General features: G+C 57.4%; 10 protein-coding genes across 10 annotated transcripts; 2 read left to right on the forward strand and 8 right to left on the reverse strand.

The window, feature by feature from the left end:
* Nucleotides 1-2: 2 nt before the first annotated feature.
* Nucleotides 3-1442, reverse strand: KL911_002323 (uncharacterized protein; the record flags this gene model as incomplete). Its single annotated transcript, XM_043197380.1, has 1 exon — nucleotides 3-1442. The coding sequence occupies one exon, from the start codon at nucleotides 1440-1442 to the stop codon at nucleotides 3-5; it is 1440 nt and encodes a 479-aa protein (XP_043054603.1).
* Nucleotides 1443-1546: 104 nt separating this feature from the next.
* Nucleotides 1547-3748, reverse strand: KL911_002324 (uncharacterized protein; the record flags this gene model as incomplete). Its single annotated transcript, XM_043197381.1, has 1 exon — nucleotides 1547-3748. One exon carries the CDS (start codon nucleotides 3746-3748, stop codon nucleotides 1547-1549), a length of 2202 nt encoding a protein of 733 aa, XP_043054604.1.
* Nucleotides 3749-3838: 90 nt separating this feature from the next.
* KL911_002325 (uncharacterized protein) lies at nucleotides 3839-5599 on the reverse strand (the record flags this gene model as incomplete). Its single annotated transcript, XM_043197382.1, has 1 exon — nucleotides 3839-5599. One exon carries the CDS (start codon nucleotides 5597-5599, stop codon nucleotides 3839-3841), a length of 1761 nt encoding a protein of 586 aa, XP_043054605.1.
* A 287-nt stretch (nucleotides 5600-5886) lies between these two features.
* KL911_002326 (uncharacterized protein) lies at nucleotides 5887-6153 on the forward strand (the record flags this gene model as incomplete). The annotated part of the gene is made up of 1 exon (XM_043197383.1): nucleotides 5887-6153. One exon carries the CDS (start codon nucleotides 5887-5889, stop codon nucleotides 6151-6153), a length of 267 nt encoding a protein of 88 aa, XP_043054606.1.
* Nucleotides 6154-6196: 43 nt separating this feature from the next.
* Nucleotides 6197-7807, reverse strand: KL911_002327 (uncharacterized protein; the record flags this gene model as incomplete). The annotated part of the gene is made up of 1 exon (XM_043197384.1): nucleotides 6197-7807. The coding sequence occupies one exon, from the start codon at nucleotides 7805-7807 to the stop codon at nucleotides 6197-6199; it is 1611 nt and encodes a 536-aa protein (XP_043054607.1).
* Nucleotides 7808-7857: 50 nt separating this feature from the next.
* Nucleotides 7858-9342, reverse strand: KL911_002328 (uncharacterized protein; the record flags this gene model as incomplete). Its single annotated transcript, XM_043197385.1, has 1 exon — nucleotides 7858-9342. One exon carries the CDS (start codon nucleotides 9340-9342, stop codon nucleotides 7858-7860), a length of 1485 nt encoding a protein of 494 aa, XP_043054608.1.
* Nucleotides 9343-9429: 87 nt separating this feature from the next.
* Nucleotides 9430-10163, forward strand: KL911_002329 (uncharacterized protein; the record flags this gene model as incomplete). The annotated part of the gene is made up of 2 exons (XM_043197386.1): nucleotides 9430-9440; nucleotides 9572-10163. 2 exons carry the CDS (start codon nucleotides 9430-9432, stop codon nucleotides 10161-10163), a joined length of 603 nt encoding a protein of 200 aa, XP_043054609.1.
* Nucleotides 10164-10196: 33 nt separating this feature from the next.
* KL911_002330 (uncharacterized protein) lies at nucleotides 10197-11582 on the reverse strand (the record flags this gene model as incomplete). Its single annotated transcript, XM_043197388.1, has 1 exon — nucleotides 10197-11582. One exon carries the CDS (start codon nucleotides 11580-11582, stop codon nucleotides 10197-10199), a length of 1386 nt encoding a protein of 461 aa, XP_043054610.1.
* A 198-nt stretch (nucleotides 11583-11780) lies between these two features.
* On the reverse strand, nucleotides 11781-12748 carry KL911_002331 (uncharacterized protein; the record flags this gene model as incomplete). Its single annotated transcript, XM_043197389.1, has 2 exons — nucleotides 11781-12299; nucleotides 12695-12748. 2 exons carry the CDS (start codon nucleotides 12746-12748, stop codon nucleotides 11781-11783), a joined length of 573 nt encoding a protein of 190 aa, XP_043054611.1.
* A 169-nt stretch (nucleotides 12749-12917) lies between these two features.
* On the reverse strand, nucleotides 12918-14456 carry KL911_002332 (uncharacterized protein; the record flags this gene model as incomplete). The annotated part of the gene is made up of 1 exon (XM_043197390.1): nucleotides 12918-14456. The coding sequence occupies one exon, from the start codon at nucleotides 14454-14456 to the stop codon at nucleotides 12918-12920; it is 1539 nt and encodes a 512-aa protein (XP_043054612.1).
* Between the last annotated feature and the right edge of the window lie 28 nt (nucleotides 14457-14484).

The raw sequence follows: 14484 nt of genomic DNA on the forward strand, positions 1-14484 counted from the left end.
CGTTACACAGCGAGTCCTGCGCGCGCAGAGATGCCGATCTCGCCAAACAGCCGGTCCTGGCTCAGCTCGACCGAGTCGCCCGTTGCAAGCACCAGCAGCTCGAAAAACGTCCGCGTGGCCTCTCTCTTCGGGTTGCGCGACAGCGGCTCGGCCGAGTCCATGTCGCGGGCCATCAGCTCGCTGAACGTGGTGGCCGGCGTGTCTGCGAGCAGCGCGCGCACCTGCTCGGCGACCTTCGCGGTGGCACGTGACACCGTTTGCGAGTCGCCGAGGTTGTTCGTCTCGAACGACTCGAGCTCCTCGTCGAGCTCGGGCACGTCCTGCGGCGCAGCGGGCTCGGCCAGCTCCTCGACCGCGGCGTCCTCCGCCCCAACGTCGAACGATGGCAGCTGCAGACTGGCGTCGTTTTGCGGGGCCTGCTCGCCCTGCTCCGTGCGCCTCTTCTTCACCACAGGCATTTCGAGCGCGCCGAACGTCAGACACCGCGGTCTCGCGAGCTCCGCCACTTTTTCCAAGTCTCCTGCCCGCTCATCGGCCACCGGCGGCGCAGGGTAGCTGGCCTGGTACTGGCGGATCAGCTCGCCCGGAATCTCGATTTGCTCGTCCATGACGACGCGCTTGCGCGACGTGCGCACCACGTCGACGTTCTCAAACACAGGCGGCCGTCTCGTGCGCTTGTCGGGGATCGTCTCGATCTGGACTTCCGGCCCCAGCGGGTCGCCGTGGCCGGGCGTGGCCGGCTCGTTTTCGTCAATCTCGAGCACGGGCTCGCGGAAGTCCGGCAGCTCGAAGTCCGGCACGTCGTTCAGCTGCTGCGACGCGTTGGCGTCGTCGCCGGCCCTGCCCAGCTCGACCGACGCGTCACGGTCGACGTCCATGGCGTCGCCGAGGTCGAAATCGAGGTTCAGCTCGAGATCGTCCTGGACGCCGTCGAGCTCGTCGACCTCGGCGCGCCGCGGAACTTCCACCGAGCGGTCGAAGGTGGTGGACTCCTCGGGCAGCTGCGTCGGCTGCGTCGATCGCTGAGTGCTGAATATGTCGTCGAAGTTCAGCGGCTCCTGGTACAGCAGGTCGGTCTCAGTGACCGTGTCCTGCAGCGTGACGGCCCGCATCGACGGCAGGACGGTCGACTCGGCCGGCAGGATGACCGACTGCGACGCCCTGAACGACGACTTGAGCTTCAGAATCGCGTCCGTCACGTCGTCCAGCAGATACTTCGCCTTGCGCGAATAGATCCGCACCACTCCGTACAGCAGCTGGCCCGTCAACCGCAGCGCCAGCGGTTCTGTGGACACGCTGCTGCTGGACACAATCGCCCTCGTGCTCTCGGCGATATCTGTGTTGAGCAGCTGGTGTTTCGTGAGCTTCTTCTCGAGGTTTGCGGCCAGCCACACGTACGCCAGCGGGCCTTCGCGAGAGAGCAGTTGTTCAGAGTAAAACATGCAAAGAAGAGCAATGAGAAATGTTCAGCGTGTTGAGGGTGTTAGTGTTAATGTTTTTTTTTTCCATGCAATTTTGGAACGCGTTCGCGAACGTAAATAAAAAATCAGTTCGCGATATTCCAACCCGGGAGCCAGTTTAGGTAAGCGTACTCCGACGCCCGGCCGGCCATCCCGAGACACAACGGGCTGAAGTACCAGAACAGGTACCCGACAAGAGCGTACAGAACACCGTAGACCGCGTATCTGGCCCGCGACGAGCCAGCTACGTACTCCACCACAAACCCAGCCACGTACATGGCAAAATACAGAGCAGGCATGTAGTGGTGCACGTAGGTGACACGGCCCATCACGATGAACGGAAAGTAGTGCAGCAGCCAGCCAGCAAACGGCACGGCGCCACAGATCGTGAGTTTCCAGAGCTGGTCGGCCGGAACTGCCAGTTCTTGCCGCTGCCAGAGCAGCAGCAGGCGCACCGCCAGCAGCACAAACCCGCCCAGACACGCCGTGGAGAACCACGTCGTGAACGGGTGGCTCAGCAGGTAGTACTTGGTCACGTGGGGCCCCCACGAGCACATGCGCAGCCCCACGAGCGCAAACGGCCACTGCCACCAGAACGACGCAATCTCGTCGTGCTTGTGCACGTCGGGCACCAGCGCGTTGTTCGACGCAAGCATGCCGTGCTGCACCATGAAGAAGTCCACCAGAAACCGCGGGCTCGGGTACACGTAGTCGCTCTCGACGGCGAGGTCGTCGTTCTCGTGCATCTCGACGTTCCACAACGTCGATCTGTCGAACGGCAGCTTTGTGTCCGGACGACACACCACCTCGCCCTGCTTGAAGCCCCACGTCGGGTACGACTCGCCTGTGGTGGCGAGGTAGCAGCCCAGCACCTTGTGGCGCAGCTTGAAGGTCGTCGTGAGCGGATGCACCGTGTTGTAGAACTCGGGCCCATTTTCGGTAGCAGCGTAGCTTTTATTTCCCGAGTGCAGTTGCTCGACTATCTCCACCACCCAGTCGTCCTTGGCGTCGCCGACCGTCTCGTCGCCGTACCCGCTCACCTCCCAGTACCTGTCAGAGACGTGTGCGTGGATGGCGTGCGAGTGGAGGTTGGCCCCGGTGAGCTCGTGCTGCAGCCTGACGGCGTCTCCGTCCTGGATGAACGGACCGTAGTTCCGCTGTGTTCTAGCCGGCCGCACGACAAAGTTGTTGTTCGCGTCCTTGAACCCGTACGTCGTCACCTGGTGCTGCTCCGAGCCGGCAGGATATCTGGACGGGTGCGAGTGGAGCAGGTTGGGCGACTTGCCCTGTGAACGGATGGTGACCTTCGAGCCGATCGCCAAGTTCCGCGGGTAGTTCCCCACGTCGGTGTCCTGCATGCTGGCTTGGTACAGCGACGACAGTGAGCCGGTTCCGGAGCCCGGCTTGTACAGAAGTCCAAAGTGGATCTTGAAAAAAATTAGGTACACCAGAAACGGGAGCACGATAAGGCCAGCGACTCTGTAAACCCAGCTTTTCGCGTATCTGTGCAATTTGAAGCTCGGGCTCCAGAACTTCAGCCACAGCTCCAGAATAGTGTACAGCCCCACTAGAGTCGTGACAAACAGACCCACCCATTTCACGGAGCACACACATCCTATGGAGACTCCAGTAGTGCAGAGCCAGCCGATCCACCGCGTCGAAAATTCCCTGTTCCGCAGACTGTGCAGCTTCGCAAGACAGTACAGCGTGGTGGCCGTGAAAAACAGCAGCGACGAGTCCAGCAGGATGAACTTGCTCAGCGAAATGTACGACAGTTCCAAACAGCACATCAACGAGATAAGATACGTGGTCAGCAGCGAATAGCCCATTTGTTTGCACGTAAAGTAGCAAACGGGCACCACCAAAGTGCCAAACCACGAGCCGTACCATCTGACCAGCGCATAGTGAAATGCAACGGGGTATCTGCTCCCGCTCTCAAAATTGAAATTTTCGATAGATCCATTAAAGCCGGCAAGATACTCGCTTAGTCCGCAGAGCATTTTGCCCAAAGGAGGATGCACGTCGTGGTAGTACTCGTGCTTGAGATACTGCGAGCCAAACTTGCCAAAATGCGCCTCGTCCCAGACGACGTAGGGGTTCTTTTCAAGGCCGTACAATCGAAGATAGGCCGCCAGCACCGTAAGCAAAATAGGCCCCACGATGGCCTCCAGCGCCGCCAAGACCGGCCAAACGCTAGTCGTCTGTGCGCTGGCTTGGGCGTTCTCCGACCCCTCGACATGCTCCTTGGAGACGGTCTCGTCCTGTAGCTGCTTTCTCTGTCTTAACATGAAAAAAGATTTAGTATAAAATATTCATTTTTACTTTTCGTAATAAACACTCGTTACACATAAGTGGGCGTACCGTGAAAATCTCATAAATCATCTCTCAAAACTCAGGTTCTCCATGCCAATGAATATGTCGTCCATCTTGCTGGTAAGTCCAGTGTTCGTGAATTGAGCCTGTCCGAAAAAGGCTGCATTTCCACCGAGCGAGGGAAGTCCGCCCCCACGAGCTCCAGACGTGCCACCGCTAAGCTGCTGGCCTAGAGGAGTCTGCCCGTTGGCACGCAGAAGGTTCAGAGACGCAGCAGAGGACGAGTGGTGCAGAGTGGACGGGTTCTGATGCTGCAATTGGAAAATGTTCGGCGAAGAGATGGCGCTCTGTAACTGCTGCGGCTGTGCAAATGTGTTTGGCTGGGGCTGCTGCGTCACGATCCGAGGAGACTGCTGTCTATATCTACCAGCATTCATGGACAGCGGAGACGCCGTGCTCACAAGGTTGTGCGACTGCGACCGGATCAAAGAAGGCGGGAAGGCCGGCTGCGTGCCTGTTGCCGGGGTCGCAGCGGAAGACACAGAGGTACCAGCAACGCCTGTGACGGAGGTGCCTCCGGTATTCTGGACGCCCAGCTCGGATCTCTTCACAGTGATAAAGCCAGATTCGAAAGACTCGACCAGATTCAGAAACTGGCACAGAACAGATATAACTTTGCGTTGATTGGAGTTCATTGATGCCAAGGGGAACGCCAGTTCGGAGACACTGGCAGGAAGCGTTGGGTTCTTGAATTCGTCTCTAAAAACAATCAGTTTGGAATAGATTTCTAACGTTTCAGGGTCATTAAAGTCCACGTTGCTCGGTAAGGAAGGGGGCTGGGCACTCAGAGTCACGTAGAGTCGGTCTGGCATGAGTTTGTGTGCAGTGCCGGCGTTGTTGAGAAGCGACACGTTGGTCTGCGCCGGCGTGGAAGAGTTCGGCATCGAGCTGATGCTGTACAGAGACGCCAGCGAGGTTGCGCTGGTGGAGCGGTGCTGTTCCTCCAATTGACCACGTTTTTCTCTTTTCTCGCGCTCGATCCGCTCTCTTTCGACCATCGGCAACATCTTTTTGTACTCAACCCTGAGTTTTCTACCGCCGATCTCCCGACCGTTCAAAACGTTCACCACCATGGACGTTTCCTCGGTCGAGTTGAAATTGGCAAACGCAAGTCCGCGGAAAACTCCGTTATCGAAATGGTAATTAAAGGCATACGGTAATGGCAAGCTCAGCTTGGACATTACGTCTAGCAACTGTTCTTTCTTGATTGCAAAGGGGATGTTTTTGATCACAATTGCGGTGGGAATAACGTCCTCTTCGTCCTTCTCAAACTCTTGGGGCTGGTGGGAGGTCTTTGGCGACACAGGAGCCCCAGTGCTCTGCTGTCGTTCCTCGCCTTTGTCGTTGACGGTCGAGTTGCTGCTGTTTTTGTTGGTCAGCACGCTCAGATTTGTCGTCTGCGACTGCTCGCTCGGCATCGACGACATGTTGAGACTCGACATGTTGATGCTAGGTGCCACCTGAGCCTGCTGTTCTATCCATGGCGTGACGTTCATCATGGTGTTTGTTTGCTGCGGCAGCCAGTTTGGGTTGAACGTGCCGTACTGCCCGAAATGCCGGCTCTGAGACACGCGGCCAGAAAGAACCGAGTTTCCTGTCGTGTTTGCGTTCATCGCTTGCGTGGACGCATTACCTCCATAGGTGGACGAGGTGCAGCCGGACGCAGACGACATGGACGACACAGACGTATGGCGGTTGTTGTATTCTGGGGCCGAGACATCCAAAGGTACCTGCTCGTAGGAGGGCGACTGAGACTGGAGAGACATATTCGACGGGGAACAGAACAGGACAAATTCCTGACTATATCTTTTTTTTTATTCGCTGTGCCACTTCTCGGTAGGGTAAGAAAGGGGGGGCTAGAACGGGCCTTTACAAGATGACTGCGGCGGCGGGCAGCTCTGGGGCTTGGAACTCGTCTCGTCTCGCCCAGAGCATCCCAGTGCCCGCTGCAACGGCCAGCCGGCGCGCAAGAGCCCCTATTTAACTCCCCGCCGGTTTTGCTCGTCGACGCGACGCTTGACGAACTTTTTCCACCACTTTTTCCTATATCATCATGAGCAGCGTTCCAGGAGGTGCAAAGACATTGGCCAAGAGAAAGGCCACGCAAGAAAACAAGCTCAAGCAGCAACTGCAGAGCCAGCCAACGTCCACACGGGCTGCTGGCGCCGGAGGCTCGTCGTCCACCATGCTGAAAATCTACACCGACGAGTCGCAGGGCTTCAAGATCGATCCTCTCGTCGTGCTTGTGCTGGCCGTTGCGTTCATCTTCTCGGTCGTCCTGCTGCACGTGCTGGCCAAGCTGACCGGCAAGTTTGCCTAGTGCTGCTGGCAGGCATCAAAATAATATACTAATATATTTCTATTTACATGACACTCAGTAGTTTGTGCACAATCTGCGGTCCTTTTTCCACGTCGACAACCAGTTTGTCGACGCCGTGCTGCCGCTGGACCTCCCCTTCGAGCTTCCCGAGGTCGCGACGGAGCCCGCGCAGCTCGATCTCGATCTTCGGGTACTGCTTGCCGACAATTACCTGCAGGGGCGTGCCCAGCAGCTTTGAGCGCGCCAGTTTCTCGCCCAGATGGCCCTCTGTCGCGTCGACGCGGTACCGCAGCCCGTCCAGCTGCGAGCAGAATTTTTCCACTGCTCCAAGGTCGCCCGTGTAGGACCCAGCCACGACAACGTCCACCTGGATCGGAGCCACGCTGGCCGGCCACCGCAGGCCGTCTGCGTCTCTTGTGACCTCCGCAATCGCCGCCACCAGCCGGCTCACGCCGATGCCGTAGCAGCCCATTTCGTAGTGCTGTTTGCGGCCCTCAGAGTCCACGAACCCGGCGTCCAACGGCTCGCTGTACCGTTTGCCCAGGTAAAACGTGTGGCCGACCTCGATTCCCCTGAAACTTTTCAGAGTTCCCGTCTTGCACAGCGCGCACCCGTCCCCTGCCTGCGCCTCCGTCAGCGGGACGCCCTCAAAAGTGGTCATCCGCGACCGTGAGTACGCCACCTCCAGGTCTGGTAGCAGCGTGCCGGGGCCGACGCCTACGTCCATGATCCGGACAATATTCCTGAACTCGTCGTCGCCAGACTGCTTGTACGTCCGCACAGCCTCCTCCGAGCTGACGTCTGTGCGCAGCTCCACCAGATCCTCGTCCTTTAGGAACTTGAAGTTCACCGTCCGGCCTTTAGGATAGTAAATGAGACACAGATCGTTGTCGCCCGTCAGATGGTAGCTCACCTCTGCCTCGTCGGCAAAACGGCCCGCCGCGATGTGCGGCCGCACGCGCTCGACGTTGCCCACAACAGCGCACGCGTCGCACTCCAGAAGCGTGTCCTCGCCGGACTCGCTGAGAAAATGCCACTCGTAGCTTAGGTCGCCGCCAATCGCGCCAGAGTCCGCATTGGCCTTCACAAACGGCACGTTCAGCTCCCTGAAAATGTCGTAGTACACCTGGTTCATTTTTTCGAACGACCGCAGCGCGCTGGACTGGTCCACGTCGAACGAGTACGCATCCTTCATCACAAACTCTCTGCCGCGTAGAAGCCCGCCGCGCGGCCGCTTTTCGTTCCTATACTTGCGGCCAATTTGGTACGCAATCACAGGCAGCTTCCTGTAGCTGTCAGCCGTCCGCTGGACCAGCTGTGTCATCTCCTCCTCGGCCGTGGCAGCCAGACAGAAATCGCCCACCTTGAACAGCTCCTCGTTCTGCCAGCGCCCGGTTTTGTCCCACAGCGACTGATGCGACATCACAGACAGCGACACCTCCTGGCACCCGGCCTTGTCGTGGTGTTTGCGGATGATCTCCTCGATGTTGCGGATCGTAGACAGCCCAAGCGGAAGCCAGTGGGTCAGCCCGGCATTCGGCTGACTCACGTAGCCGGCCTTCGTCAGCAGCTCAGTCGTCGTCAGGGCGGCAGCGCTCTTGGCCAGTTTGCCCGTCGGAGCGCCCAGAATTGTGGAATACAGCCGTCGCAGCATGGTGGTTGTGAAAGCGGTTTCCAGATATTTTTCCATCGTTTATGTAGACATTACGTAATCAGCGTCCCCTGGTTCTTGAGGAAGTAGATGTGTTCCTTGACAACGTCGCCCATCTCGTCGTTGCCGATGCTCTCAAACAGCCTGAAGCCCTTGAAGTCCCTAACAAGCAGCTCGTGGATCAGCGTCCAGATGCGCAGCTCGAGGTCGATCTTGATTCCCTTCTTGAGCGTCACCATGCCGCCCGCGTTGCTATCTTTCTTGGCGTCTCTCATGATCTGCCACGATCTGCGCCTGGTGTTTGTCTGCGGGTCGAAGAAGTACGCTTTCGGGAGCTTGTCGACCTGGAGTTTGGGGTGGTTGCAGTGGAAAAACGCGTACTTGTGCACGTCGTCCGGGTCGATCTGCAGTATCGACTGGCCGTGGAACAGGTTCTGGCCGTCGATATATCCGACAATCTTGGTCTTGATGCCGGTCATCAGGAAGGAGCCCTCCTCTGTGACTCTGCTGGCGAGGTAGAACGTTTCCTTGTCTCCTTCTCCGGGAAAGCCCTGCGAAAACAGCGGATAGAAGAAGTCTGGGCCGTGGAGGTTGTAGTAGTATGCCAGAAGCAGGGTTTTGAAATGCGTCTTTTTGTTCACCATGATCTGGCCGGACTCGACCGACGGCGTGGCAGCGATTATGTGGCTGTGACGGTCGAGGCCGCTGGATCTGTAGAACGCCGGGTGGGTCGACCGCTTCCAGAAGTCGGGCCAGCACACCATGCCGTGCTTGTTGTACTTCTCGCCCTCGAAGAGCTTGGACGGGTGCTCGAGCGGGATGTTGTCGGAGTCCAGGTACAGCACGTTGGTGAACTTGGTGAGCAGCAGCGCCAATGCCTTGTACTGGTACCCACTGAGCTTGGACACGGCTCTGGTGGACAGGTAGTTGTTGAAGTAGGAGCACGACACGTCGGGAAACACCATGGATATCTTGTTGCAGAAATGGTCGTTTTTGTCGTAGAAGGGCATGAAGATCTCGATCGGGGTCTGGTCCTTGAGCTCGTGGCGGATGTATTTGATCGAGAGAATCGTGAGCCAGTAGTACTCCCTGCCGGAGACGTAGACGATCCCGGTGCTTTTTTCGTCGTAGTGGCGGGCGTACAGGTCCTGGAAACTGCGGAAGAGCGAGTCTTTCTCGCTCAGATACGTCTCCATCAGCAGAGAGTGCACCCTTGACAGCTCGTGCTCCTGGTCAGCCGTGACGGACAGCAGATTGTTGAGCTCGTTCTGCGCAAGGTTTTTGTCGTTCTCGTCGTAGCCGTAGTACTGCCAGTGCTTGCGCGGGTCCTCTTTGTACGAGGTGAATCTGTCGCACCGGAGTCCCAGCTTGCTTGCAAACAAGGAGGTTACTCGCGAAACCAGGCGGGCATTCGTCTTCTGCTGCTGGGTCTTGAGGGCAGGGTTCCGCAGGACGACGTACGCCGTCACGAGCAGCACCGCGCACAGCGCGTAGCACGCGAGCAGCCGCCTTCGAAGCAGTCTTGGCGGGAATCTCATGAGGAAAGAGTACGGAAAATTTAGAGCCCAGAAAAATAAATATCCAGATCCACAAACTACGCTGAGGGGACCATCGGCGATCTGCGCATGGATTCTGCGTGTGCTGGTGCTCTGAGAAACTGTATTGTATAATGCTTAAGTATAGTACAGGTGGGGTCTGAAACCGGGAGCGACAGACGCCACGTCCGGTCGATCGACGGCGCCACGCACGACAGCACGGCCGCCTCAGCGGGCCTGTGGCGGCCCAGCTCGATCGAAACTGGCCGAACTCTCGCGCTGCGAATCAGATTGCCCACGTAGGTAAACAATGTCGTCATATAATTGCTCTCGCGCAATCGAATTTGCGGTCGATTGCTTGCAGCAAACTTCGCCAGGTATATAAACCCCGGCCTTCCCTGGTGGCTCTCCACAGTATCGCCATGTACAGAACCGCATTCAGAACCGTCAGAGCCGTCCGCCCAGCAAACGCACCGGTGTTGCAGCAGCGTTGTCGCGGCGGCGTCGTCGACAGCACCAAGGAAGTGCTCAAGGACATCAACCTCAAGGTTGGAAAGACGCTCGCCTCAGGGCTCGATAAGGCCGAAGACGTGGCCGAGACCGTCAAGGAGGAGGTGTCCACCGTCAAGGACAAGGCTGGAGACAAGAAAAACGACCTGTCGCAGAAAGCCTCGCAGGAAGCTGCCGAGCTGAAGGACACACTCCAGTCCAACAAGGACCACGTCCAGCGGGAAGTGAAAGAGAACTTCAAGGGCTACGACAGCCTGCAGGACAAGGGCTCCAAGATTGAGCGCGAACAGCAGCGGCCCGACGACGGAGTGTAGCAGCGTACGTTTATAGCGGTCAATACCATTTTGTCATTTTCTAGCACGGCCTGTCTTCATCTCCGCGACGCTGAGCGTCGGCTGGACGATGTCGATGATCTTGAGCTCCTTCTTCGGTCCTGCCGGGCTCGAAACGGCGCGATTCCGCTGGGCCAGCTGCTTGATGGTCTGGTTCCCCGTGTATATGTGGTGTTTGAGGATTTTTTCCGTTTCTGTCTTGCGTTTCTCCAGCTGGGCCACTTTCTCGCTCAGCGCCCTGACCTCCTCACGGAACATGTCCAGCACTTTGTCGTCCGTGTCGATCGGGCCCTGCTCCTGCTTGAAAGCGGCTGCTGTGGTGTCTATTTTGTCTTTGAACCGTAGGTCTAGTTGCGTCTTGGCAGCGAAGTCCAGGAACCGGTCCTTGCTCTTTATATGCTCTGGAAGGGCGGCCACCACCGCCTCGACCACCGCCGTCATCGACGTAATCTCCTGGTTTGCGAGATCCAGCTTTTCCTGCATCTGTCTCACCTCCTCGAGGCTGCTCTCGGAAACTCTTTTTTTGGCCTCCAACTCCTCCTTCAGCGCCGCATTCTCGCTGAGCAGCTGCTCGAGCATGTCTGATTTTTCCTGCTCGCTGGACTTGTCCTTTTCCAGCCGCGTCTTCTCGAGCTCCAGCTCCTCGACCCGCTGTCTGAGTTGAGCGACCTGCTCACTCAGCGGCGGCGCGTCGTCGTCAACGGCGTCCGGAAAATCGTCCTCCAGCGCCTTCCCCGTCGACGAGTCCGGCGTGAAGACGCCATTCTCCTTTTTAGGAGAATATCCAATAAACGAGAGGGCCGAGCTAATGGAGACGCGCGCGGCGTGGTTCGCCGAATTCGCCGGCGGCGTGGCCGGCGAGACTTTCCGCAGACCGGGCGTGATGATCCTGTTGGGCACGTACTGCGCAGCAGCGGGCCCAGGGCCGGGCGGAGGAGCGTATCTCATATATTCAGGATTTAACGTCGTCGGCGAGCCAGAGATCGTGGGCGACCGATTCGCCGGCAGAGAATGCCGCGAGCCGCCGTACGGGCTGCCCGGCTGCTGGAAATCGTGGTATCCGTACGGCAGCGACGAGTTCGACGCGCTTCCGACACTCCCCATGGACTGGACTCTGAACCCGTGATTGCCCATCGCAGGAGCAAACGGAGGAGCCATGGAGGCCGTGGGAGAGCTGCCCGACGCGTTCGGGTCGCCCAACATCATGGTTTTCGGCCGGTGCTTCTTTTTCTGTTGTTGTTGGATGTGCGCAGAAAGCGATGTCTGGCGAAGCCCGGCACGTTGGATCGTGGACATGTTGTCGTCGTACGCGTCAACAGAGGCCGGCGCGGCATGGAACATGGTGGACGGCAGGCCGCCTTGGTCGTGGTACTCTGGGTGAGTACGGGGCGCGGCGTTCATCGCGTGTGGCCATCTACCGAACGGGACTCTGTGCTAATCTGGCCTGTACCAGTTCGGGCAAACTATTTTTTTTGGAGGCTCCGCAGGTGGCCAGGGCGCGCGCGCATGGTGTATGCGCGTGTGCGCATACACCATGCGCCGCGTTGAGCGGTCACGTGACCTGCTCGTATTGTTGGGCGCGATGCCTCCGGGGCCGTCCTAGACAGCCTCCTGGGCAGGGAATTGAGTGTCACTGTGTTTGGCGGAGCATTTCCGCATGTGGCGCTGGTATCTGTCGGCTCTGTCGTGGCGCTTGCCGCAGTACGCACAGCGATACTTGTCGGTGTGGCCAATGATGTGCCTGTTGAGGTTCTCGCGGGAGCTCATCACCTTGTGGCAGTGGTCGCATCTGAACACCAGCTTTTCACCCTCGTGGACTTTGCGACAGTGCTCCTTGAGCCTGCTCCTGCGCGTGAAAGAGCTTGTGCACTGGCTGCATTTGAATTTTTTCAATACTGTCGGGTCTGTGCCGGGAAATGTAGGTTGCTTTTTTCCGTCTGGCGAAGGAATACTGTTTATAGAAATTAGATGTTCGGTGGAGTACATGTTTCTCGTTGCGGGCGAGTTGGTGACGTACTGGGGCTGGCTCTGCTGGGACGAGGCAAGATACGTCCCGGGCGACGGGTCGTACTGGCCCAGGATCATGTCTGTGGTGTAGTTGTCGTAGAACTGCCATAGCTGGGGCATGTGCGTTACGGGGCCTCTCTCGCGGGCTTGTTGGGTGCCCTGGTCCTGATTCGGGGGAGAGGAGAGGTTTTCCGCAGACGGGTAGGGCGAGCGTGTTATGTTAGACGACAAATGTGATTGGTCCATGTCTAGCATATTCTCATTAAAGATTAGGGCAGCATGCCGTGGGAAGGGCAAGTTGTGTATATATAGAGCCCTAATCCTGGGCCGAAGAAGTAAGGGATGGTGCGTGTATTGTTGCAACAATAAAGGGCAAATGTGACCGAATAATTTCCAGTCTTAGAGACAATACGAGGTACCATATTAAGCTTTATGCATGGAAAACTTTAAACTCTAACCGCGGCTTCTTCGAATCTTTTTTTTATTTCTTTGCTTCGCTTCAAGACGGCTGCGTTCGGCGCAAGCCTCGGCCCAACGTCACCTGCAGACAATCTTGGCATTCGAGAGATGGGGTCTGAGTGCTGGCTCTTTCACTACACACCTAGTGATGCCGAAGGACTCTATAAGATGGCTACGCACGCGGCCCTGAGACGAGCTTAATCAACGCCGCAAAATCTAATCTGCTGAATCTGCAATTATCGTACAGCTCTACATATTACCTGCCGGAGCCTAGAGCGAGCCCAGCTTCTCTAGTTCTTCGCAATCTGCAGTGCTCAGCTTCCATTTGGACCCGTCGTTGCCATGCTGCACCAAATACTGTTCGTACATTTCCAACGCGCGCTCCTCGATCGCGTCCAGGTCCAGCGTCGCGTCGGCCTCCCGTTCGTCGTCAGTCAGCTTCGCCCACAGTGCCACGCACGATCCCCCGGAATTTTCAATCTCAGCATGATCCGCAGGACACTTGCACCGACACCCCACCCCCACACCGCCATCTGACACCGGCCTGTCGTACCTTGCCAGGTTGCGCTCGTCGTTTTCGTGGTAGACGTGTTTGTATCGTGCGCCCGGCTTGTACGGTAGCTGGTGCGGCGAGTTTTTCGGACAGTGGCCCAGAGTCGAGTGTTTGTAGCCGATGTCTCTGAAATAGTGAATTTCCGACAAATTGAGAAACATTCCTGCTCCCAGAGAGTGCACTGGAGCGTCTCCCCACCGTTCGATGAAAAAGCCCTGAGATGACTCCAGATAGTCAAAGTACTGCTGGTACAGCTCCGACGTGAACAGGTCTGTGCGAGCAATCTCAAAGTTCGACCAGAAATGGCACATATTATACTTCCTCCCGTCGAAATGGTCCTTATTGACCGTGTGCAGCCCGCGCTTGTTGCTGTGGTCCACAAGCCTGTTGAGTGAGTGCTGGTCCAGCCGGGCCGCGTCCTCGCCCGCCGTCTGCAACGCATGGTACATTGGAATCCGCTGCTCCAGCTTTTTCCAAAAATCGCGTCTATTAGTGATGCTCTTGTAGTGCTCGCTGTTCTGGCCCTTGTAGACCGCGAACCGGTCCACAAAAAAATCCCACGCATCCGACAGCGGCACGTCGTGCTTATTGATGAACGCGTTCGTGTAGCGAAACAGGTTCGGCACCGTGTTGACCAGCTCTTTTATTGCCACCGTGAACCCATATTTCTTGTCCCGCATCTGCATCTCCCGAAATGGATCGTACGTGAGGTCGCAGTAGAAGTCCACGTCCGGCTCCACACGCCAGTACCAGTCCAGTTTCCGCACGAGGGGGTGCTTGAAGAAATAGCCCGAGTAAAAACGGCACATGTTATGATAGCTTGCGGTGTTGCCGTACATTATCTCGCGGTCTCCCTGCGACTCGATAGCCTCCTTGAACAGCACAGGGTTCGTCTGCTGCTCGTCAAAGTTCCATTTCGACTGCGGCACAGTGCCGAACCGCACAGGCCCGCTGCTCACCTGTGCTACTTTCTTCTTGAAGTCCTGGGTAAAACGCTCGTTATTAAGGAAGATCCACGGGTAGTTGAACCACTGGTTGAAATGGCGCTCCAGCGACTTCATCGACGACACCACGCCGTCGATCTCGGAGTTGCGCGCGAGAACGACGAACGCGGCGTTCATACGCGGTTTTTTGGCCTCGATAAGAGGGTCCCTGCATCCGCTCTCAAAGACGGCGTCCTTGGCCGATTCTATTGGCCGTTCCGACATCGGCACTTTTTCCAACGCCAGTCTGGAGAACCTGTCCTCAAAGTCCATCTGCTCCAGCACGGCCAAATCTAAAGAG

The sequence above is a fragment of the Ogataea haglerorum genome (genome assembly GCF_019207285.1).
Source record: "Ogataea haglerorum isolate 81-453-3 chromosome Unknown 81-453-3_NODE_6_length_583072_cov_95.821986, whole genome shotgun sequence".
NCBI classification, from domain to species: domain Eukaryota; kingdom Fungi; phylum Ascomycota; class Pichiomycetes; order Pichiales; family Pichiaceae; genus Ogataea; species Ogataea haglerorum.